The 24,611-nt window shown below is 37.5% G+C and overlaps 1 protein-coding gene across 2 annotated transcripts in view; it reads right to left on the bottom strand.

Annotated features, from left to right (window-relative positions):
• The window catches only part of PTPRZ1 (protein tyrosine phosphatase receptor type Z1), a 186,961-nt gene that overhangs the window by 124,296 nt on the left and 38,054 nt on the right, over nucleotides 1–24,611 (bottom strand). For both annotated transcript variants that reach the window (XM_070423798.1, XM_070423800.1), the window contains exon 2: nucleotides 4,818–4,883. In XM_070423798.1, coding sequence (XP_070279899.1) covers nucleotides 4,818–4,883 — 66 coding nt within the window. The remainder of the gene's footprint in view (nucleotides 1–4,817; nucleotides 4,884–24,611) is intronic.

Genomic DNA, 24,611 nt, shown 5'->3' with positions numbered 1-24,611 from the left:
CTAGTGACATCTAGATAAATCTTTTTAAAAGATATCCTGTATTAAATCCCCAAATAGTGACATCAGTAAATATTTTCCAGGAGAACAAAAGGGCTGTCCATCATGATGTTATCTTCTGTGGTTATAAATGCACTCCAAGTATTCAGACTTTTTCATAATTATTAGGAGGGCAAAAATGTGCTGTCACTTTTATAAAAGACTAGGATTTTGATTTTGGAGAAAAAGAAAGACAAAATGAGTTACAGTGGTCAGATATAAAGTTACAAAGCACAAAAAGCTTTGAAAATAGAACAATATAATACTTTTTACATCAGTTACTGGTAATAAACTTACAGCCTGGAGCTGTTCTTTGCAAATATCTTTTCCCATTCAGTTGGGTGCCTTTTTGTTTTGTTGGGAGTTTCTTTTGCTGTGCAGAAGCTTTTTAATCGGATGTGATCACATTCATTTATTTTTGCCTTTATTTCCCTTGTCTTTGGGGTCAAATTCATAATATCTTCTCTAGGATCAAGGTCCATAAGTTAGTACCTATGTCTGCTATGTAATTTATTTTTTTCAGGTCTTATATCTAGGTCTTTGGTCTATTTTGAGTTAATTTTTGTATTGGGAACAATCAATAGTTTAGTTTCATTCTTTTGCATGTGACTTTCCAATTTTCCCAGCACCATTTATTAAAGAGGTTTTCTTTTCTCCTTTGTGTTTTTTTGCCTCCTTTGTCAAAAAATATTTGCAAACATACATATGAGCTTATCTCTAGGCTCTCTGCTCAGACAAGGCGTTAATATCTAACATATATAAAGAACTCGTGTAATCCCTCCAAAAACCCACTTAAAAAATGAGCAGAGAACCTGAACAGACACTTCTCCCAAGAAGACATACAAATGAACAGATATATGAAAAGATGCTCAACTTCACTAGCTATTAGGGAAATGCAAATCAAAATTACAATGTGATACCACCTCACACTTGTTAGAATGGCTATTATCAACAAGAAAAGTAGTAACAAATGTTGGAGAGGCTATGGAGAAAAAGAAACCTTCATTCACTGCTGGTATGAATGTAAACTGGTATAGTCACAATGGAAAGAATATGCTAGCTCCTCAAAATATTAACAATATAGTTGTCATATGACTCCAGCAAGCCCTATTCTGGATATCTACCTGAACATTTTGAAAACATTTATTGGCAAAGATATATCATGCACCCCTTTAGTCATTGCAGCATTATTCATCGTGGCCAAGACATGGAAGGAACCAAAGTGTCATTCAATAGATGATAAAGCAGATGTGGTACATCTATACAATGGACCACTACTCAGCTGTAACAAAAGATGAAATACTGCCATTTGCAACAACATGGTTGGACCTTAAGAATATCATGTTAAGTGAAATAAGTCAAACAGAAAAAGTTCAGAACCATATCATTTCACTCATATGTGAGATATAAAACTCAAAGCAACATATGAACAAACAAGAAAAATAACACATAGACACAGACAACAAGTATGGTGATTATCAGAGGGAAGGGAGGTGGGGCCATTGTAAAGGATAAAGGGGGTCAAATATATGGTGATAAAAGATTATTTGACTTTGGGTGGTGGGTGTACAGATCATATATCATAGAAATGTACACTTAAAACCTACATAATCTTACTAACCAATGTCACCCCAATAAATATCATTATAAAATAAACTTACAACCAATTGATAGTACAGATAAAAACAGACATGAAAAATTTATCTTTTATATCAGTACATATGTATTACTTTCTATCTAAAACCAACCTTCTGTAAAAATACGTGTAAATGACATGTATCTTTAAAGAATATAACATGATGCCAAAAAAAGGTTTAGAAGAAGCATTTTGGCTTTTCTTTATTATAATCAAATTAATTTTAGAGGAATTCCCTAAATAATTCATTAAAAGTAACAATATTCTCAGGTCAGAAATATATTTGAATAATCAAGAAATATATTTCAATAGTCAAGACTTTCAAATGTTTCAAAAGTAGAAAAACATGTTAGCAGTTATTTTCTACAATTTTTTTTATCTCTTCCTTTGGATTTATCTTGGTATTTACTCTTGTTTGATTATTGTTTTATTGTTAGTAATTTTTAGCCTTAGCCTTGGTATTATTTTAATATGGTAAGACTAAGAGAAAATATTTTTCCTCTTATGCTTAAACATTTTACTTAAAAATCTTACTTTAAATACAATTTAAAGGTACTTAAAAGTTACCTTTCTCTTTTACTCAAAATAACCTCTCTTAAAATCATTGTTTTATGAGTTATATATATAATAGAGAAGAAAGAGTTGGTCCAGGGCCTGGAATCGAATCCAGAGAAAGTAAGACACAAATTTATTCAAATAGAATATAACATGTACAATTTTAATAAAAAAGTGAAATTGTTTAGGAGAAACCAATGAATCACCCATTTTTTTTATCTTAGTTATTCATGTCTATCATTTTTATTCACATAATCATTACCTCAAGTAGTATTTATTTATCATATATCCTTCCAAAACCCTAATCAAGACCCTGTTGTTTGGGGTAATGTAAGAAATTAAGTAATCAGAAAACTACAAATTAAAAATGAGATTGTAATTTGTGTCAATAAAATTTTCTGAAATTTATTGGATTACCTCTATTAATATTATAAGCATTTAGGCACTTTGATATAATAATCCTTTTTATTAAAGTTCAATATTCTGAAAAAATTGCTTAAGTAACTACTAATTGCTTAAGTTTTGGGATGTTTACTTTCCTGGGTATGTAATAGCAAAACATTAAAAAAAGAAAGAATTGCAATTAAATAATTAAGTGGTGTAGAATTATAAATAATTTTTGCTTTTATATATTCCTCAGGATTTGACATGTTAAAGCTAAAAAACTGGTATTTCTTAGATATGCGGTCATAATTAAAAATGGGTAAATTAAGGGCGGGTCCTTCCATATAATGTCATATAAATCTATCTCATACCTATCTGCCAGTAATTCACAGTATAGGTAAGCCTTAATTTGCTCATTTTTCCTGCTCTGATGAATATCTTGATTATTTTCCAAGTTCTCATTTAACTTATTTCATTGAAGAGGTCATACAAATGGCTAATAGAAATAAAAATCTTGACTTCAGTGGTAATTAAACAAAACAATATAAAGCAAAATGTCACTTTTAAAGCTATTAAATTAGTAAAGATTTAAAAATGACAATCACCAATCCCGGCTAGCATTCAGTGGGTTAGTCTGGAAAACAGGCTATGTGTATCAAGAATTTTGAAGGAAAGCATTTAATTTTTTTGTACTCAGTAACTGCCATATCAAATATTCTTTAATAACCAAATGATAAAATTACAAATAAAGATATATCAATCTGTCTATTCATCTAGTGTTGTTTCTACAGTAGCTTAAATATAAAAAATATAATGAATGGTTAAAAATAAAACATAGTGATCAACAAGAATTATCACTGAAATGAGTAAATGCTCAAAAAATAATTTCCAGCATATTGGATTCATAACTCTATATATAAAATATACAAACATAATATAATAAAAACTGGCCTAGAAGGAATATACAATTTTTTTAGTGGATAAGCCTGGAAGTACTTAAGAGTAATTTTTATATTCTTCTTTGTGCTTTAAACATATTTTCTAAATTTTGTACAACAAATATTTACTACTTTTAAAGAAAGAATAGAAAAATATAAAATGCACGCCTATCTATAAAACCCATGGTGCTGTTGCCCTTCACCTATAAAATAAAGTTCAAATTGGCTATACTCATGTTAAAGCCCTTTCAATCTGATTCCATTTTATCCATCCAATTTTATTCTTTTTTCCCCTTTTTATTGAATTTATTGGGTTGACATTTGTTAATGAAATTATATAGGTTTCAGGTGTGTAACTCAATAACACATCATCTGTATAATGTATTGTATGTTCAACCACCCCAAGTCATCTTCCATCAACTTGTCCCCTCTTTACCCTCCTCTACCTCCCCCTCTCCCCTTTCCTCTGGTAATTACTATGCTATTGTTTGTGTCTATGAGTTTGGGGTGTTTTTTTTTAAATTAATAGCTTCACCTTTTCACTCAGCTCCCCAACCCCTCTCCACTCCTCTACCACTCAACACTATCTCAGATGGTCGCCAGGCATGCCATGGCCCATCTAGATGCCGCCCATCAGGCCTGGAGCTTCTCCTCTGCCCTAGGGTTTCTGAGCATGATGTCTGGTTGTATCCATGTAAAGCCACCTTCAGATATTCATGATGCTCTAAACCAAGGTTGGCAATTCTAAAAAATCATTTTGGACCTGGTTCCAATGAGTGCAGCACAGTAACTCAGAAGGAAAACCCCTCTGAGAGCAAAAATCCCATTAGTATTTGTTAAATGAATAAAAAAATCACTACTGTCATCATAACAATAGCAGTAACATTTCTTGAGAGCTTTCTGTTTATAAGAAGGCACTGTTCAAATTTCATTTATCTTAATGTCCAGAATACTCCTCCATTTCAAATATGAAAAAAACGAGCCTCAGGTAGTTTATGCATATTTCCCAAGGAGATAAAGCCACTGTAGAGCTGGGATTCACATCCAGCTCTATTTGATGCCAATATCTCTACACTAACAAATTTGCTTATGGGAAATCCACTAGAAATCATTTTGCATATAACATTTGTATTAGTTAATCTAAATGAATATCCATGTAGCTAAGTTAAAAAAGATAATCTGACTACAAAGTTTCCTATTACATATAAAAATAGATAAAAAGCCAATAAAATTTTCTTCTGAAACTCATTATACATTAATATGTTTACCTGTATAGGACCAGCCAATCTCTTCCACAAGTTTTCTCTGTTGTCTATAGTATCCATAAGCCCAATCTATAACCAAGAAAAAAAAAAAACAATTAATATGTAGAAAAACATGAATAAATTAAAAAAACAAAAACAAAAAACGTAAGATGGTCAAATTATCCATGCCATGAATGGTCCCTGACTACCTTTACCACGTCACTTTTCCCATGTTTCCTCCCAACCCCAATCACTACCATTATAGATTCCACTGTTGCTCTTTTTGTAGACAGTGTACGTTTTAGGAGGCAATTTAAAGAAGGCTGAAGTTCAGGCAGGGACAAAGCATACATTCTGGGTAAAGCAGGAGCAATTTAGAGGGGTTTATCCCAAAGAGAGATGGGTGTCAGGCAGTTCAACTTTTCCTATCTTCAAATTTTTCTCCCCATTCCCCAAGTCTAATGCTTAAAATCCTATTGATTATTAGTAATACTTTTGGGTTTATAAAAACACAGGTTTTATCTGTAAATGCTTCTGGGAGACCCAGAGGTTATCATGCTTTGAAAGTTTGCTTCTTTTACAATACAAAGTTAAATGAGGTGCCTTGAGAAAGTGGGAGTTTATTTTTTTTTTAAATATATTTTATTGATTTTTTACAGAGAAGAAGGGAGATGGGTAGAGAGCCAGAAACATCGATGAGAGAGATCGATCAGCTGCCTCCTGCACACCCCCCAGTGGGGATGTGCCCGCAACCAAGGCACATGCCCTTGACCGAATCGAACCCGGGACCCCTGAGTCCGCAGGCCGACGCTCTATCCACTGAGCCAAACCGGTTCGGCGAGAAAGTGGGAGTTTAAATGTGTGTGTGTTGGCTGGGAGAAAGGTTATGTTAGAGAGTGTAGGTAAATCTGTCCGTTGGAGAAACAGAGATGCCTGAGTTGGGTAGCACAATGGGAAGCTTAGGGCATCATCAAAGCTTAGAGATGCCTCATGACTAGAAAGAAAGGCTCTAGATTTAGAACATGGGGAAGGAGGTATAGAAAGGAAAGTGGGTAGAAGCCTGTGATATTGTGATTTATAGTAAGAAATATATATTTGGTCTCCATCACTGTTTCTGGCATAGAGCTCCTAAAACCTTGGAATTTCTTAATTGTAGAGAGCCATAAACACGTGTCTTTTTTATATTAATGAGGACACTCACCAACCAATGGCCCTGGGAACCACCTGTTGATTAGAGGGTTGGAACTCTCAGTCCCTTTCTCGCCCATCCTCTGGGGAGTGGTGAGGAGCAGGAGGATGAACCAACTGCCAGTGGTCAGTGTTTTAACCAACCATGCCTATGTAATGAAACCTCCATAAAAACTCAAAGAGGGTTTGGAAAACTTCTCAGTTGGAGACATTCCTGGTTGGTGAACATGTGGAGACCTGGGGACAGAGGCACACCTGGAGAGGACATGGAAACTCCGAGCCCTTTCCCCATACCTGTCCTTAGCTTCTCTTCCATCTGGCGGTCCATGGCTTGTATTCTTTCATAATAATCTGGTGATCTAGTAAGTAAAATGTTTTTCTAGGCTCTGTGAGCCACTCTAGCAAATTAATGTAACCGGAGGAGGGGGTCATTGGAACTCTAAACCTCAGCCAGTTGGTCAGAAGCACAGGTGAAAATATGGATTTGGCGACTGGCGTCTGAAGAGGTAGGGACAATCTTGTAGGACTAAGCCTGTACGATCTGCTGCTCTCTCCCATGTAGATAGTGTCAGAATGGAGTAAAGTTGTAGGACACCCTATTGGTGTCCAAGAATTGTTGGTGTGGGAACCCCCTGGCCCCACAAGTAGAATTTGGTTCCAGAACCTTTTAAAATCAAAGTCTCACTCTGCAAAATTCAAGATTTTGCCTGGAGTCATGCCTGCACCCAGAAAATGGGGGTGTTTGGATGGGTCCTGCTCCTCCTTGTGCCATTGTCCCTTACACCCAGACTGCACTATCATTAGTACTCTGTGGGTCAAATAAATCCTTTCAAATAAATCCGGTTCCAAACCCTGATCAGTGTTGACAAAACTGTTTCTGTAGAAATGGCTACAAATAGTTTATAAGAGAACTTATAGAATGTTATTCAGAAATTGAGGATCTGTCAATAAAGCCTTCATTGGAAAGCAAGGATTTATTTATATTGTACCATACCATACCATTCCATTCCATATTACACCATACCATACCATACCATTCCATACCATACCATATTATTCCATACCACACCACACCATACCATTCCATACCATTCCATACCATACCATACCATACCATACCATACCATTCCATACCATACCATATTATTCCATACCATACCATTCCATTCCATTCCATACTTATACTGATATTCTCAATAGCTAAGAAAAAAAACTGTGTTTTTAAAATTCTCAATAAACAGTTGTTTTCTCCTTATTAACAGTTCCCAATTTCAGGGAAGCAAATATCTTAAGAACATTTCAGAAATTATTTTCCTTTTTTCTACATCACATACTCTCTGATAGCTCAACATGGTAATAAATAATTGGTAAACTATTTTATAAAAACTGAAAAGCAGGCCAGCTATGAGAAATACACATTATGAATCCATAGAATAATAAAAATATACTTTGGAGAAATAAGGGTTTTGTTTTTATTTAAAATTTTTTATACCATAAATACTAGAAAATATTCGATTGGCCATGTAGCACATTTCAACACTTATTTGTTTTTATAACAGCTTTATTAAAATGTAATTCACATATCATACAATTCACCCATTAAAGTGTGCAATTTAATAGCTTTTCGTATATTCACAGAGTTGTACATTCACAGTACAATTTTAAAACATCTTCATTACTTTCCCTCAAAAAACGTATAGCTGCCATTCCAAATCCGACACCCAAAACCCTCAGATCTAGGCAACCACTAATCTACTTTGTCGCTATAGATTTGGTATTCTAGACATTTCCTATAAATAGAATCACACAATCGATGACCTTTTGTGACTGGCTTCTTTAATTTAGCATAATTTGTATTTCCAAAGTTCATCCATGTTGTAGCATGGATCGTTACTTCATTCCTTTTCATTGCCTTAAAAATACTCATTGTATGGTGACCAAAATGGTCTTAAAGTTCCCCTCAGCTTGAATAAACTTTGGACTGGCTTCTTCTTGACTCTAGGCCCCTGACCTACCTTTTCTTGGAGTTTAGAAAACTCGTATGGTAAATTCTCTCTGTGTTCCTTTGAGATGTAAGTCTTTTTTCCTAGCCACTTGCAGTTTTACTAACAGAAATGTACTCTCAAGGACAGGGGAATCTTCTCTTTGAAATGTAATCATCAAAGGAAATAGCACCCTTATCTCCTGTTTCTATGAGAGGGTAGGAGCCTAACTTCATTGGGGTGCCTACTCAAGTTGCAAAAACTACCCCTTTGTCATAAAGTTATGAACTTATTTTTCCTTTGAATAAAGCCAATTGGCAAACACAAATGCTGTATGATTTTCCCCTTAATGTCCTGCAGTACTTTTCCACTGGGGCTCACTCCAACTTTCCCCCCTCTACTTCAATGGAGTTGAATTCAGACTTAATTATGGTTTCTTTCCCAATTGCAATAGCTTTGAATAAAGTCTTCCTTGCTGTTTAACCTTGTCTGGTACAGTTTTTGTTTTGACAATGGATGTACCACATTTTATTTATCCATTCATCAACCGATGAATAGTTAGGTTGTTTCTTTTTGGGGGGCTATTATGAATAGAATTGATATTAATATGTATGCATGTATTTGTTTTTCTACTTAAAAATTAAATATTAGGTTCCTACTTCATTTATCAAATAGAGTTATCCCATAGTAAGGTGGTCATTTATGGTTAAAGTGTTTCTTCATGATCATCAAGGAATATATCCAATTAAATGTTAGAAAATGTCTCAAAGGTCATTTGACTCAGACCTCAAGAGTCTACAAAAAAAAAATAATTCCTGCCCTGGCTGGTTTGGCTCAGTGGATAGAACATCAGCCTGCGGACTGAAAGGTCCTGGGTTCCATTCAGGTCAAGGGCATATGCCTGGATTGTGGGCTCGATCCCCAGTGGGGGGCATGCAGGAGGCAGCTGATCAATGATTCTTTCTCATTATTGATGTTTCTATCTCTCTCTCCTCTCCCTTCCTCTCTGAAATCAATAAAAATATATTTTTAAAAAATTCTTATTTTAGAATAAGGTAATTTATGCCACAGAAATATAAGTGGTGTGTAAAGGCAGTGACGGAAATGAACACAATACACATGGCTCCTGCCTCCTACTCCACTGAGCCGTCTCCAGTATCAGTGATTCCTAACAACCCTGAGTTATTTGTTACTATCCAAAGGTATGTTGCCTGAGCAGGAACCACTATAGCATGTATACCTTCAAGAGAAACAAAATAAAAACAAAATGATATAGAAATTATTTAGATATATAAACGACTGAGAATTGACTGTATACCTGATTTGAACTGGCTATCAATTGTAATTTTCCTCGGAAACTTTGCACTGACCACAGGGAACAGCTTTTTCATCCTATTATATATTATAGGTATAAATATTTTTAAATGCAAGACTTTTTGTACCCTAATGCATTTTGATGATTTCCGATCAAAGACCATACAAACCCTACATTTAGCAAATATTACATTGAAATAAATAAAACAGTAAATTCTTGTTTAAATGATTCAGTATAAAAGATGACAGCAAATAGCAAATTTTAGCTTTCCTTGTCGGGCTCAGACAATGAGCACTTGTCCTTGGTTTTTAATTGCTTACATTAAGAAATAAAACAGAGGGCGGAATCTCATAGGAAAGGAGGGGGGAGGAGGGGGGATAGATGAGTGGAAAGTAATCAACCTAGGACCCTGTATGCATATATGCATGGCCCATGGACACAGACAATGAGGCAGTGAAGGCCTGGGGTGGAGGGTGGGGAAGGGCTGGAGGAGGTCAATGGGGGGAAAAAGGGGACATGTGTAATACTTTCAACAATAAAGAATTATTATTAAAAAAAGAAAAAAAAAAAGCTTTTTTCCAATACAAGATTCCCAGGTGTTGGTAGCTCCTTCAGTTCCTTTCCATATTGTTCTCTTGTTACTTCAAACAATCCAGTACACATTCATATGCTAATTGCATAGTCCTTGAGTGTGAGAGAGTATCTCCTTAGAGGTCTGATAGATAAGATGTGATAGCTCCAATAAACAAGAAAAAAGAAGCGAGGGTCACTGTTTTCCTTGCATTATATACTTTGAAAATCAGTATATAAAACAGAATCTATCAAAGTAAACATTTTAAACCAATTAAAATAATAAACTAGACTTCTGTTTCTGTTTCTGTGAATTTTAGTTTCTTCAGTTTTATATATTTTTCTTTTTATTTAAATGGATTTGCCAGGTCTGTTTTGGTGTGTTCTGTAATGTTAAAACTAAGAAATAAATTTCAGAAATGAACTGTACACATGATACACAAGAAAATATACATTAGAAAATATTTTTTAAGGCTACTTTAAAATTTGTCCTAAAATATACTTCATGAAACGGTTTTATAACCTGCTACAAAAAACGGAGAGAAATGTTATGCCCAGATTTCAAGATTCCCAAGAAACCACATCAGGGAGCCAGCCAATCCGATGCAAAAGGATAAGAATCTGTATTTCAAGCTAGCTTGAGCTCTCCATCCACCAGACTCACCAACACATAGGCTAGCCAAGTGGCCAAGAGACAGAACCCCGCCTAGAGATGGGTTTTAAAGGGGGGGTTGGAGTAAGGGGAGGAGAAAGGACTGTGCTCTGCCCATTGGCCAGGCGCAAGTCGATGTCTTGTTCCTGGGTGTGGCTAGCAGAGTCTTAGACTTCCGGGAAGAACCTTCTTGCCAAGCAAGTGGCCAAGGTAAGATGGAGGACATAGCCCTTACCCTGGGGCAAGATGGAGGGCGTAGCCTTTACCCTGGGGCAAGGTGGAGGGCCTAGCCCTCGCCCTTTCAAGAAATTTGCTTTATTTTATTTCGGTAACCTTAAAAGTATTTGTTGCAACATATTCGATCTTATACTTACCTTGAGCACGTAGAGATATGCAAGTATGTATATGTATATATATTATATATATATTATATTCAAAGAACATAAAGAAAAATATGTGTATAAAAGATATAGGTAAAATTAGCATTTTTGCTCAAGTTTTTACAATAACAAAATCAAAGTGCTCACTTCCTATTAAAATATCATTATATTTCAAATTACAAAAATGCCTCTGATTTTGCCCTTAACTTAAAAATAGTATCTGCTTCTTGCTGATTATCATGTATTCTACTTTATTGTCTGTATCCAAGTACATAATCTAGCAACAGTGCTCTGACAAAATACACACACACTCTTTAATGCTATAAATGGCCAAATATTATGATAAGGAGAAGAAATTCAGTGGTTTTTAGAAAAAGAAAAAAAAAAGCTTTCGGTGGAAAATAACCACAGATATAAGTTTGAAGTCTAGGATTCTAAAACTAAATTTCTCTAATGGACTTTACCAAAGTAGATGATACTAACAAATTTCACATCTTTTAAAAGAAAATCACGAAGGAACTTCAGAGGAGGGGCAAAGGAAGTCAGCTGATGGCAGAAATCTGGAAAGGCAGAGGATAAATACATCAGAGATGAATCTTTAAAGCCCTTGATTAAGACTGACAAGGAGACTGGGAGACCGGGAGTGACAGGTTCAAGTAGAGGAAAGGCATGCGCACCAAGCAGTGGCAAATGCTGAAACCAAAGGTTTAATAGGCCAGTTGGGCCCTCATGTAGGGTCTGCATAGGTCACTAGGAACTTATTCTTGGTGACAGCTCACCATGATACAAAAGTCACATCAATTTCCATACTTTTTGTTTTCATCCAACTCTCTCCTCTTATCTACATTTCTTTTAAGAACAGGAAGGAAATAGTCTGCTGAGTTAACCGGAAAGTATAAATATATTTCATATACTGTGTATATTTTAAAGGGAAATATTACAGAAGAGTATGTAGCCTGGCTGGTGTGGCTCAGTGGTTGACCATCCACCCATGAACCAGGAGGTCACCAGTTTGACTCCCGGTCAGGGACCAAGCCAAGGTTTAGGGCTCAATCCACGGTAGCGGGTGTGCAGGAGGCAGCCAATTGATGTTTCTCTCTCATCGATGCTTCTATCTCTCTATGCTTCTCCCTTCCTCTCTCTATAAAATCAATAAAAAGCATATTTTGTAAAAAAAAAAAATAAGATTGTGTAATAATGCAATAAATATTTCTAATTGAAGTGAAAGAGGTTGGGGGTGGGTGGGTAAAGAAATCTAGGTGGCTGGTATCTGCTCGAAGGGGGACCTGGAAAACCTGAAGACAGTTTCGTGTCATTGGAGCGATTTTCACCCACTAAATACTGTGGCAGTCAGACACGGTAAGACTGAAGTGGCAGGGATAAAAAAGGGCGATCGCTACAGCAGTCATTAACCATCTATTACTAGAAACAAAAGAATAGAACTTCCCTCTCAGAAAAGAAAAAAAAAAATCAGAAATATGAGTTCCTTTAAGAAGAGAATTAGCAGTTGATTAAAGAACACCTGTGAACACATCACCTAGCTTTGAAAGACCTTTATTTCGTCAGTATTCTATTATAATATCTTTGTTTGATAAGAAAGCTGAGTTTATGATCCAAGTGATCTAAACCAAAACCCTGATTAGATAACTAAGGCAAATTTTCCAAGTAAAATTAAATCTGCCCATGATATAGTAGAGAGTCTATATATCATACATGGCAGATTTTCTCTGGATTTTCCTGTCATTCAGTATTACTGTCAAACTGTGTCATCATATAGCCTGCCTTTACCAATGTGGATTATAAACTTTTATCCAGTATATGTGCAAAGACATTTGTGAAACATAGTTTAGCTAAGTATGATGATTCAGGAAATAGGCTTGTTTAGGATACTGTTATAGTTCAAACATAATACTTCCTGTTTATTCTTCAGATATAATAAAACTCCCTAAAAAAGTACTCCTCTTAAAAATTATATATTTATATAAAATTTCCCCCTAAATCATTTGTTTCCCAATTTCAGCTACTGTTCAATGTTAGTAAGAAGAATTCCACTGGTTTTCTCTTCTCTGTAAAGATTTAAAAATTAAAGTACTGCTTACAGTCTTGAAACTTAAATTTACAACTTGATGCCAAATAAGAGGGTACTTAATTCATATTGATAACAACAAGGAATTCTGAAAAGAGATGAATTACTAAAGTCCAGATGACCTCTTCATTTAAAGATAAAGTTAAAAAGATGAAAAAGTATATTCTTGAGACACTATACAGAAAATTAGAAAATTATACAGAGAGATGGAAAAATTAAATATCCTATATAATCCTATATAATAAAAGCATAAAATGCTTAGTGTCTGTTTATCTGGTCAGCCATTCAACCAATCAAAGGGTAATATGCTAATGATATGCTAAGGCAGCTCAACCACTCGCTATATGTGCACTGACCACCAGGGGGCAGACAGTCGACCAATTGACCAGTCACTATGCACTGACCATCAGGGGGCAGATGCTGCGACCAGTAGGTTAGCTTGCTGCTGGGGTCCAGCCAATCGGGACTGAGCAAGACAGGTCAGACACGCACTGGAGCCCTCCCACAGTCCCTCCCTGGCTGGCCAACCTCCTGCGTCCCTCCCAGGCCCTGATCTTGCACTGGTGGGGTCCCTCAATCCAGCCTGAGGGACTCCACTGCCCCCAAGTGTATGAATTTCGTGCACCGGGCCTCTAGTAATAGATATAAAAGATAATTAAATAAGACCACAAAGGGAGCTATTTCTTCCATATGCTTATTTTGGTAGTCAGATATCTAATTAAATACACATTTCCCATAGGACTAAGGACAGACTTGAAGGTGAGCAATTAGATATTACTGTGGCCTAGACACTGAGTACTGTGTGTGCTTCCCTAAAAAGGATTTGTATGTTGGCAATTTATCTACCAAAGCTACTGAAAATGTTTCAATGAAAGCTCAAAATATTCACAAGCTTTTCTTGAAAAAGTAACCAGAGTATTTTCTTATACTCCTTAGATGTGTGAGTTTAACCTAATGTGATTTATTTGTATCCTTAAAGTTGAGGCCTTTTCTGTCAAAAACATATGAATAATTTTAATCTATATTACATGAGCAATAACACATGCCTGTTCCAGAGAAGCTAGAAAAATAAAGATAAGAAAAATAATTTTAAAAATCACTTATAATCCCATCTCTTACAGACAGCCAGTATAATTTTGTGCATGTTATACTATGTCTATGTAATGAATCTATAATTTATGTAAATTGAATTACACTACTTCATTATTTGGTGACTTGTTTTTTTCTACATAATAATAAATCATTGATATATTCTCAGTTAATAGTAGGGTTTTATAGCCTCATAACAGTTCAGTTAAAACATTCTCTACAGCCGAGACCGGTTTGGCTCAGTGGATAGAGCGTCGGCCTGCGGACTGAGGGGTCCCGGGTTCGGTTCCGGTCAAGGGCATGTACCTGGGTTGCGGGCACATCCCCAGTGGGAGATGTGCAGGAGGCAGCTGATCGATGTTTCTCTCTCATCGATGTTTCTAATTCTCTATCTCTCTCCCTTCCTCTCTGTAAAAAATCAATAAAATATATTAAAAAAAAAAAACATTCTCTACATTCTGAATATTAAAATGAAAAGTTGATTTAACTTTGGAAAATTTATTCCTTGGACTTAAATTATATGGGTGATGAAAGTTTCCATTAAGCTAGTTTGAGCTTTATGTATAAAATAAAGTCTGAAGGAGAGTAAGCAACACTTTCTATTTTCCCTGTCAACTGTGTTCTACTACACCAAGGAAACACTAAAATGGCACAAACTCATTGTTATTGTAGAGGGCTATAATTATCACAACTACCTAGGTTTATGACAACAACTAACAGTGAAATTATTCCACTATAAGAGAAAAACACAATTTTTGATGAAATAATGGTAATGGGATCAAAGATAGAAATAACAACATGTGTGAAAATAGTTGTTAGAAGAAGGAACAAAAATAATACTAAAAGTGGGAAGAGAATCAAATCTATAAAAGAAAAAGCATATGAATGTGAATAGAAAACACGGAATTCACCAATATCCTATCTAATAAAAGATAAAAAGGGTAATTGACCGTACCTTCGCTACGCTTCCCATTGGCTAATCAGGTGATATGCAAATTAACTGCCAAGAAAGATGGCGGTTAACCACCAACAAAGATGGTGGTTAATTTGCATACATAGGCACAATTATGGGAGGCGAAAGGGGAAGGATAGAAGAACAGTGATCGGAAACCCAGGCAGCAGGCAAGATCTTGCCCCCCAGCCCTGGATTGGAGGACCGGGCTGCCTTTGCCTGCCCCCCAGCCGGTAATCGCCATTGGAAAGCCGGGCCACAGGTGAGCCCCGTGATCGCCATAGTGATCAGAGGGAGAGAGAGCCGCATCGCGATCGGAGAGCCTGAGCGCAAGCGAGGCGGCACCCTGGTACCCCAGCACCTGACATGCAAAGGTCGGGGATGAAATGACTTTTCCCAACCACATCTGCAAATATCCTGGGGAAGGCATCACTGAAGAGTTCACAACTGTCTTACTTGGCAAGGAAGAAAAAAGTTGGCAAAGGAAACAATCCCTTACATCAAAGTTAAGGTCCCTCTGAGTAAAAAAGAATATTTCCAACGTAAAGGAGGGAGCAGGAAAAAATAATAGGTTCTCATGACTTCCACTGAAGATTGAGCATATGACAGAGTCAAAACGAACATACAAATTAAAACAGACAGTGGACATTCAAATGACCCAAATCAACTGTCACTGTTTGTCCCAATAGCAGCAATGCTTATGTGATTATATAGTTTAACAAACATACAAAACAAGTCACATGATAAGAGAGGTTCGGCTTCTAAAGTAAATTGAATATGTTCTTTAAAAGTTCTCATGTCCTCCCCTCTGACTATAATTCGTAATTTTCCAATCAGAAAATTACCCCAGGTGATCCAGTAACATGTAGAACTCCAGTAACCTAACTTATTTAAAAAAACAAACATCCCAACCATTTTTAAAATATTTAAATTGATATTTTAGGGTTAAAATTATAGAAGATATTTAGATCCAAATATATTTTCTGAATAGAAAATATTTCAGTTTTTGATTTAAAAAAATAAACATAAAAAAAATATATGTGACACATTTTCCCAAGGAACTCTGAATTAGTACCTTTCCCTCTAACTTTCTTCAAATTAAGAGAATCTGTGGCGTTCCCTATACTGCACAAGTTTCAATGAAAGAAAATAAGACTTTCTAAGAGCATCAAATACATGTTTTCTTATTTACAAACATATATACTCTTCTCTCTCTCTCTCTCTCTCTCTCTCTCTCTCTTTAAAATATATTCTTACTGATTCAGAGAGGAAGGGAGAGGGAGAGAGATAGAAACATCAACGATGAGAGAGAATCATTGATCGGCTGCCTCCTACACGCCCTGTACTGGGGATCAAGCCCACAACCCGAGCATGTGGCCTGACCTGGAATCAAACTGTGACTTCCTGATTCATAGGTCGATGCTAAACCACTGAGTCACACCCACCGGGCTCAATTCTTATTTATAAATTCATTCCAAGGACATATACAGCTTGAAAAACTTTGGAAGTAGTTTAAAAAAAAAATAGCTTTTAAGTAACAAGAAAACAGTTATAGAAGAAAGTTTAAATTAAAAGAAAAAAATTGTTTTAATTTATTCAAGAGTGGGAACATCCTCCATGAAAATGTGTACCTTGACTGTGGATGGCTGGGTGGCCTTATCACACCTTAGGAATTCAAATGCTTTTTACAATGAAAAGAAAGAGAGTTTCATCTCATTTCTCTCCCAGGGTAGATGTCTGTCAATAGAAGGTGTACAACAATAAAAGGAGGGGCTTGCACAATCAATCCAGAAAGTCAGCAATTTATGAATAATCCAGAACCGAGTATTTATCTCCTCTGCCACACACCCTCCCTCCCAGCCAGTGAGCAAGATAATTACTCTCAAGTCAAGCTAAGTGCCCCCCAGTCACAGTGGCCCAATGCTGACATACAAAGCATACAAATAATTCTCACTCTGGCATAAAAGTGACAACTTTCTTGGAAGAAAAGCAGATACTGTAAATTTCTGAAAGTCTTCCTGAAACATTTTTTAAAGTAATTTTTACTTCTTTAGAAAAAATGCATACATGGCAAACCATCTGTAATAAAAGGCCCATTCTATAAAATTTTACCTGGTCCTACTCATATCTGCAATCATAATCATATTTACAGACAAATATATCTATACTAATAAAAGAGTAATATGCTAATTAGACTGGGAGACCTTCCAGGAGACCTTCCAGATGTTCTTCTGGACAAAGCCATGGTGGCGGGGCTGAGGTAGAGGCAGTTAGAGGCCAAGAGGGGAGGGCAGTTGTGGGTGATCAGGCTGGTGGGGGGTGGGGCCGTTGGGGGTAAACAGACCAGCAGGGGGGCCAGTTGGGGGCAAGCAGGCCATCAGTGGGGTCAGTTGGAGGTGATCAGGACAGCGTGGGGACAGTTTGGAGTGAGCAGGCCAGCAGGGGGACAGTTGGGGATGAGCAGGCCAGTGGGGAGGGAAGATAGGGGTGAGCAGGCCAGCAGGGGGGGCAATTTGGGGTGATCAAGCTGGCAGGGGGGCATTTGGGGCAAGCAGGCTGGCAGTGGGGGGGGGGGGGACAGTTGGGGGCGAGCAGGCCGGCAGGCAGGCAGGCAGCTGAGCAGTTAGGAGCCAGCAGTCCCGGATTGCGAGAGGGATGTCCGACTGCCGGTTTAGGCCCGATCCCTGTAAACTGGCAGTAGGACATCCTTCGAGGGGTCCCAAATTGGAGAGGGTGCAGGCCAGGCTGAGGAACACACCCTGCCCCGTGCACAAATTTCATGCACCGGGCCACTAGTACAAAAGTAATGTACTATTACATTTGTGTTATGCATTAATATACTATTATTCTATTATCTAAATGATAGTGTGCTAATATTCAGCGGTCTAAATAATGTTTCTGCCGTTCAGTCTTATGCCATGTGAAGTCAGGAGTAGAGCAAGAACGTCTGTGTCCCTCCATGGTTAGGATCACTCAGGAAGTTCTGGACAACTGGCACACCAAAATTCCCAAGGATACAAAGGGATTCCATTTACATTTACTGTGAGAAGCATAAAATATGAAGATGTTCTATAAATAAAGATATGACCTGTTATTAACATAAAATAAAATGTAAATGAATAAGGAGAACTATGACATCCTTAAGTAGAAGCACAGGATTTGGGGAAGATATCAGTTCTTTCCATGTCAATAAATAGGTCAGATCTCAATGGAGTGTTTTTAACCAGCAAAGTTATTCTGAAGTTCAGTAGAAATTAAATGAAAAATAATAATAACACAGTTAAGAAAAAGAGTGAAAAAAAGGGGCTTGGTTAAGCAATCGCTAAAAGATAAACTGATAGGCAGATCAATACAACAAAGCATAGAGCACCAAAATTGGACCTAGGATAGATACCAGTTTAATCCATGATAAAGGAAACATCACAGTCAAATAAGGAAAGTATGAAAGTTCAACCAATTTGATACTATTTGGAAAAAGCAGTTTAGTCACACTTTACACATCTATAATAATAAAAGCGTAATATGCTAATTAGTCCTGACAGAACGACTTTCCAGATGTCATTTCGGACATCCTTCTAGACAAAGCTGTCGCCACAGGGGTTGCGGCAGAGGCGGTTAGGGGTGATCAGGCAGGCAGGTGAGCAGTTAGAGGCAATCAGGCAGGTAGGCAGAGTGGTTAGGGGTGATCAGGCAGGCAGGCAAATAGGGGTGATCAGGCAGACAGGCAGAGGCAGTTAGAGGCGATCAAGCAGGCAGGCAAGCAGTTAGAGGCAATCAGGCAGGCAGGCCAGTGGTTAGGGGTGATTAGGCAGGTAGGCAGAGGCAGTTAGGGGTGATCAGGCAGTCAGGCGAGTGGTTAGGGGCGATCAGGCAGGCAGGCAGGTGAGCAGTTAGGGGCAATCAGGCAGGAAGGCACAGTGGTTAGGGGTGATCAGGCAGGCAGGCACAGTGGTTAGGGGTGATCAGGCAGGCAGGCAGAGGCAGTTAGAGGCAATCAGGCAGGCAGGCCAGTGGTTAGGGGCGACCAGGCAGGCAGGCTGAGGCGGTTAGGGGTGATCAGGCAGGCAGGTGAGTGGTTAGGGGCGATCAGGCAGGCAGGCAGGTGAGCAGTTAGGGGCAATCAGGCAGGCAGGCACAGTGGTTAGGGGTGATCAGGCAGGGGCGACCAGGCAGGCAGGCAGGCAGGCAGGTGAGCAGTTAGGAGCCAGCGGTCCCGGATTGTGAGAGGGATGTCCGACTGCCAGTTTAGGCCTGATCCCATGGGGATCCCTGCGGGATCTGGCCTAAACCAGCAGTCAGACATCCCCTGAGGGGCCCTGGATTACGAGAGGGTGCAAGCAGGGCTGAGGGAACCCCTCCCCTGCACAAATTTTGTGCACGGGGCCTCTAGTATCAAAATAAAATTCAAGTGGTCCTGGCCAGGCGGCTTAGTTGTTTGGAGCATCATCCTGTACACCAAAAGGTTGTGGGTTCGATTCCCAGTCAGGACACATGCCTAGATTGTGGGTTTGACCCACTGTCCAGGTTTGTACAGGAGGCAACTGATTGATGTTTCTCTTTCTCTTTCTTTCTCCCTTTCTCTCTCTAGAATCAATGGCAATCTATCCTTGGGTGAGGATTAAAAATAAATAAATAACAATAATAAAATCCAAGTGGATTAAGGATTGATTAAAAAAGAATTCACAAAAACTTATAAGAAAAAATATAAGTAAATATTTAATCTATCATAAGATGGGGAAGATCTTTGTACACACAAACAAAAGATATAATAAAAATATTTATAGTACTGACTCCATAACATTCAAAACTTGTAAGAAAAATGCTTAGTAAAATGCAAATTACAAATGTTAAACTATTGGTAACTGCTAAAATGCACTCAACAAATGTGACAATATGTTCCAAACATATAAATGCTTACAAATCAATAAAGGCAAATATATGAACAGACAAGTTTCTAAAATGAAAATATAGCCCTAACCGGTTTGGCTCAGTGGATAGAGCATTGGCCTGTGGACTGAAGGGTCCCAGGTTCGATTCTGGTCAAGGGCATGTACCTTGGTTGCTGGCACATCTCCAGTAGGGGGCGAGCAGGAGGCAGCTGATCGATGTTTCTCTCTCATCGATGTTTCTAACTCTCTATCCCTCTCCCTTCCTCTCTGTAAAAAATCAATAAAATATATTTTTTAAAAAATGAAAAAATAAAATAAAATGAAAATATAATTAATAAACCTAGAGAGAACTGTTAGACTTTACTGGGTATCAAAGAAACAAAAATTAAAATAATACTAAGATAGCATTTCCGTCGAAGGTTTATTATTATTATTATTTTAAATATTCAGTGACACCCAAATTATCTTGAGATGTTTCTTAATATACAGGTAGAAGTAAGAACAAGTATAAATTTTCTGAAAAGTGAGCCGGCAAGAGTCATCAAGATTCTTTTTTTTTTTTTTTTTAATATATTTTATTGATTTTTTACAGAGAGGAAGGGAGAGAGATAGAGAGTTAGAAACATCGATGAGAGAGAAACATCGATCAGCTGCCTCCTGCACATCTCCCACTGGGGATGTGCTCACAACCCAGGTACATGCCCTTGACCGGAATCGAACCCGGGACCCTTCAGTCCGCAAGCCGACGCTCTATCCACTGAGCCAAACCGGTTTCGGCAGTCATCAAGATTCTTAAGAATCTTCATATCCTTTGAGACAGTAATTCCATTTCAAGGAGAATATTTTAAAAGATTAACAGAGATAAGAACGAAGTGCTATGTTCCATGATGTTCAAAACACTGAAAGGAACAGTGACCAGTTGGAAAATAAGTTAATGTACAATAAGTGAGGGGAAGTTTAAAGAAATGATGTAATGTTCATAATATGAAATAATGTATTTATTGATTTGGAGAAATGCACACAATATAAAACCTTATCAACAGTTATGGTAAAAAAATTTTATAATATTACATATATTCAGAAATGTAAGTTTCTATGTGTGGCCACATTGGGAGCGATTTTTATTTTTTTAATATGTTTTTAAGTTTCCCATGTATTTTATGTTTGTATTAGTTAAATATTAAAAAATATAAAATGTATATGCATCTCTGAAACAGTATCTCTAATTCTAAAGCCAAATAGAGACAAATTTATGTTTTATTTATTTATTTTTAATATATTTTTATTGATTTCAGAGAGAAAGGGAGAATGAGAGAGAGAGAGAGAGAGAGAGAGAAACATCAATGATGAGAATCATTGATTGGCTGCCCCCTACTGGGGATCAAGCTCCAACCTCGGCATGTGCCCCTTGACTGGAATCAAACCTGGGACCCTTCAGTCCACAGGCCAACGATCTAACTACTGAGCCAAACCAGCCCAAGCCAAATTTATGTTTTGAAGACTGGGTAAAGAAAAATTTGAAACCCATTTTCCTTTCTTATTTTAGATTTTACAATAACAGCTTATCTTTATTCACAAGAGATTGCACAGTAGCATTAACAATATTTTAAAGCTAAGTTTAGGAAATCATAACCAAGCCTACACATGTTAGGCAGTCTGAGCATTTCAACTACCAAGAAAATTAAAAACAAGAGCCATAGCAAAATCGGAATGTAGCGAACTCTCAGAACATCTAATTAGCTGTGATGACTAGATTGATTAAGTCATCTATTTTGGTGTAAACTTTGAAACAGCCTTATTTCACTTTGTGTCTTCTAAAACAAATACTTTTTGCCGAGACAAAATTAGACCCATGTGTACATATCTATCTATAAAGCAGGAAAATCTGGCAACTTTATGAGTTGGCAGCCTGTTGTGAAATAGGTTATAGGTGGATCGTATGTTAAAATAGCTGCCAGTGTTTTGACTGATTCATTATGTAGTTATATCTGGACAAGGCAGAACGATTTTCTTGACTTTCCAATGTAGTGACTGAAAATTCATTTTTGTCACATGTTTCATTTAGATTTTATTTTTTTAATGGTCTAGCAAAAAAAGCTTTTATTCATAGGAAGCATAGTCATTATAATAAAGAGGCTGATAATTTTTAATAGATTATTTTATTTTATTTTAGAGAGAGAAAGAAACATCGCTATGAGAAACATCAGTTGGTTGCCTCCCCTATTCACTCTGACCCAGGATTGAACTCGCAACCTAGGTTTTTGCCCTGACCAGAATTGAACCAGCAAACTTTTGGTGTACGAACGACACTCCAACCAACTGACCCACACCAGCCAGGGCATTTTTCAATAGCTGTTAATGATTTCGAGTATTTATCATTTTATAATTTATTTTATAAGCTTAATAAGCCAGATGTTACTGCTCATTAAACCTACATGGGCTTGGGCAATATTTCAAAAAGAAATCAGAGTGAGCCTGGTAGATCTGCCTAATTTAAATTATAGACCTATCAATATTTTATAACTCTTTTATGAATCTTTAGGGTCAGAAATCTAGACCCTCCCTCTGAGTGGTGACCTTGGAGCAGTCACATGTCTTTGGTGGCATTCTGACAATTATAAAATGGGGATAGTTATCTCCTGTTGACTTATAAGGATACTGTAACAAATGACAGGGCATATGTTAAGCCATTTTGAGCTCCCTAAAAATGGCTTACATAGTGCCCTGGCTGGAGTGTCGCCCTGTGCAGCAATAGGTTTCTGGTTCGATTTCTAGTCAGGGCACCTAACTGGGTTGTGGGTTCAATTCTCAGTCAGGGCGCTTATGGGAGGCAAACAATAGATGTTTCTTCTCTCTCTCTCTCTCTCTCTCCCCTCCCTCCCTCTCTCTAAAATCATAATTTTTAAATGACAATCAGAAAGTAATATACCCACCAACACCATGAGTAAATAATAATTGTCAACACTATATTCTCTATGAAGCCTTATCTGACCATTCTCTTTTATAAAATAAAAAAGGCTATATCAACTCATTATTTCCTGAATTTATTTTCCAAGTGTTTAGTTTTTTCTTCTACAAGTGAAGCAAAAGCCCCCAAAGTAATATATTTAGATCACGTGCAGAGCATATTCTGTTCAGTCACAATATTTGTTTATGGTTGTCTGACTTTTAGACTAAAGTATCCTTTAATCTTAAAGGTAAGTATGGACATTCAATGTACATGGGGAATACAAATCCCTACATTCACATGTTCAACTGAGTCTCACAAGAACAACGTGCCATTAGACTCAAGTGATAAATAGTATTCATCAACTTAGTTTGGTCTGTTACAAAACGCATTTGAAATGAGTGGAAACTGCTCAAATCCTATTGGCTCAATTGATTGGGACATGCAGGAAGGTTCTGTTGGGGTAGCAGAATCATTTTGTATGTTTCACTTTCTTACTCTCCCACCAAGCTGCTGTTCTTTGCAAAGCTTCCCACTGCACTCATCTTTCTCATGTAGACATGTGTACGCCCCATGGAACTCGGTGTCTCCATGATATTCATTCTGTAAACCACCAAAGTCCACGCTAAGAAAAGAGGTGTCTGTTCAATCATCAATCACGACACACTTATCTTCAAGTCTGGCACTGGTGACCTGTGTTGACTTAGTGGCCCACTGTTGCAATAGTTTTTCCTGAAACTTGAAAGCTGTGTGCAGTGACAGATGTTCAAAGATGCTCATTAGGTTGCCTAGATAACCCAGGTTTATTGCACTCAGAGGATCAATAGCTAAAAAGCATTCCTGTTCTGTAGATAATTAATAGCCTTGGAGAATATAGTTCTTTAGTGACTTTTTACACACAATCACTAATAGTTGGCCAGGAGTTAGGTATTATTTATTTTGGAAGACTTAACTCAGCTTGATTAAACACATTTTCTCTCCAGGTTTACTGTTTGTGCGGATGCTAAGAGACTAAACAAGTTAATGCAGTGTTTTCAACCTGGATTGCAACCAGGACTCTGCTGGTATTTTGCCCTGGAGTTACTGGGCCACTGGGGCACCTCAAGATAATTAGCATACTCCTGCAGTGTCTAATGTGGTAATGGAGATGGTGAAATGAAAAAGAACACCTTACAACAGACCAAGGTTAGCACCTCTGCCTGGGCCGGGTGGCTCAGTTGGTTGGAGCATTGTCCCATACACCAAAAGGCTGCAGGTTCCATTCCCAGTCAAGGTGAGTATGAGAGGCAACTGATTGATATTTCTCTCTCACTTGGATGTTTTCACTCTCTCCCTTCCTCTCTCTCTAAAAATCAATAAAAACCTATCTGTTAGGTCTGATCAAATAATTGAATCGATACCCCCTCCCCTGGGAACTGACCTTTAGGCCATTTCACAATGGACATTCCACTTGCTTAGACCACATTCCACTTGCTAAGACCATTCTCTCCCCTCCGGAGTTTCCCAGAATCCGGACCTGCATAGAGAATTCTCTGCCCAGAAAAAAAAGCCTGCCTAGAGTCCTTTAAAAACCTCTGACTCCTGTCTTTGGGGGCTGGCTCCATTTGGGGGCTCAGCCCATATAGTTTCCAGATGACCTAATAAATTCATAATTCTTTACCCCTTTTGTCCTTGTGCCTTCCTCCTTCGGTGACCCTAACAATATCCTTTAGTGAGGATTAAAAAACAATAGGATAGCATCTTTGCACCTCAAGGGAAAAAGAAAAGT

Source organism: Myotis yumanensis, unplaced genomic scaffold (assembly GCF_028538775.1).
Source record: "Myotis yumanensis isolate MYYU_CA2020_CCGP unplaced genomic scaffold, mMyoYum1.0.hap1 SCAF_9, whole genome shotgun sequence".
NCBI classification, from domain to species: Eukaryota; Metazoa; Chordata; class Mammalia; order Chiroptera; family Vespertilionidae; genus Myotis; species Myotis yumanensis.
This window is presented reverse-complemented; position numbering and strand designations above follow the sequence as displayed.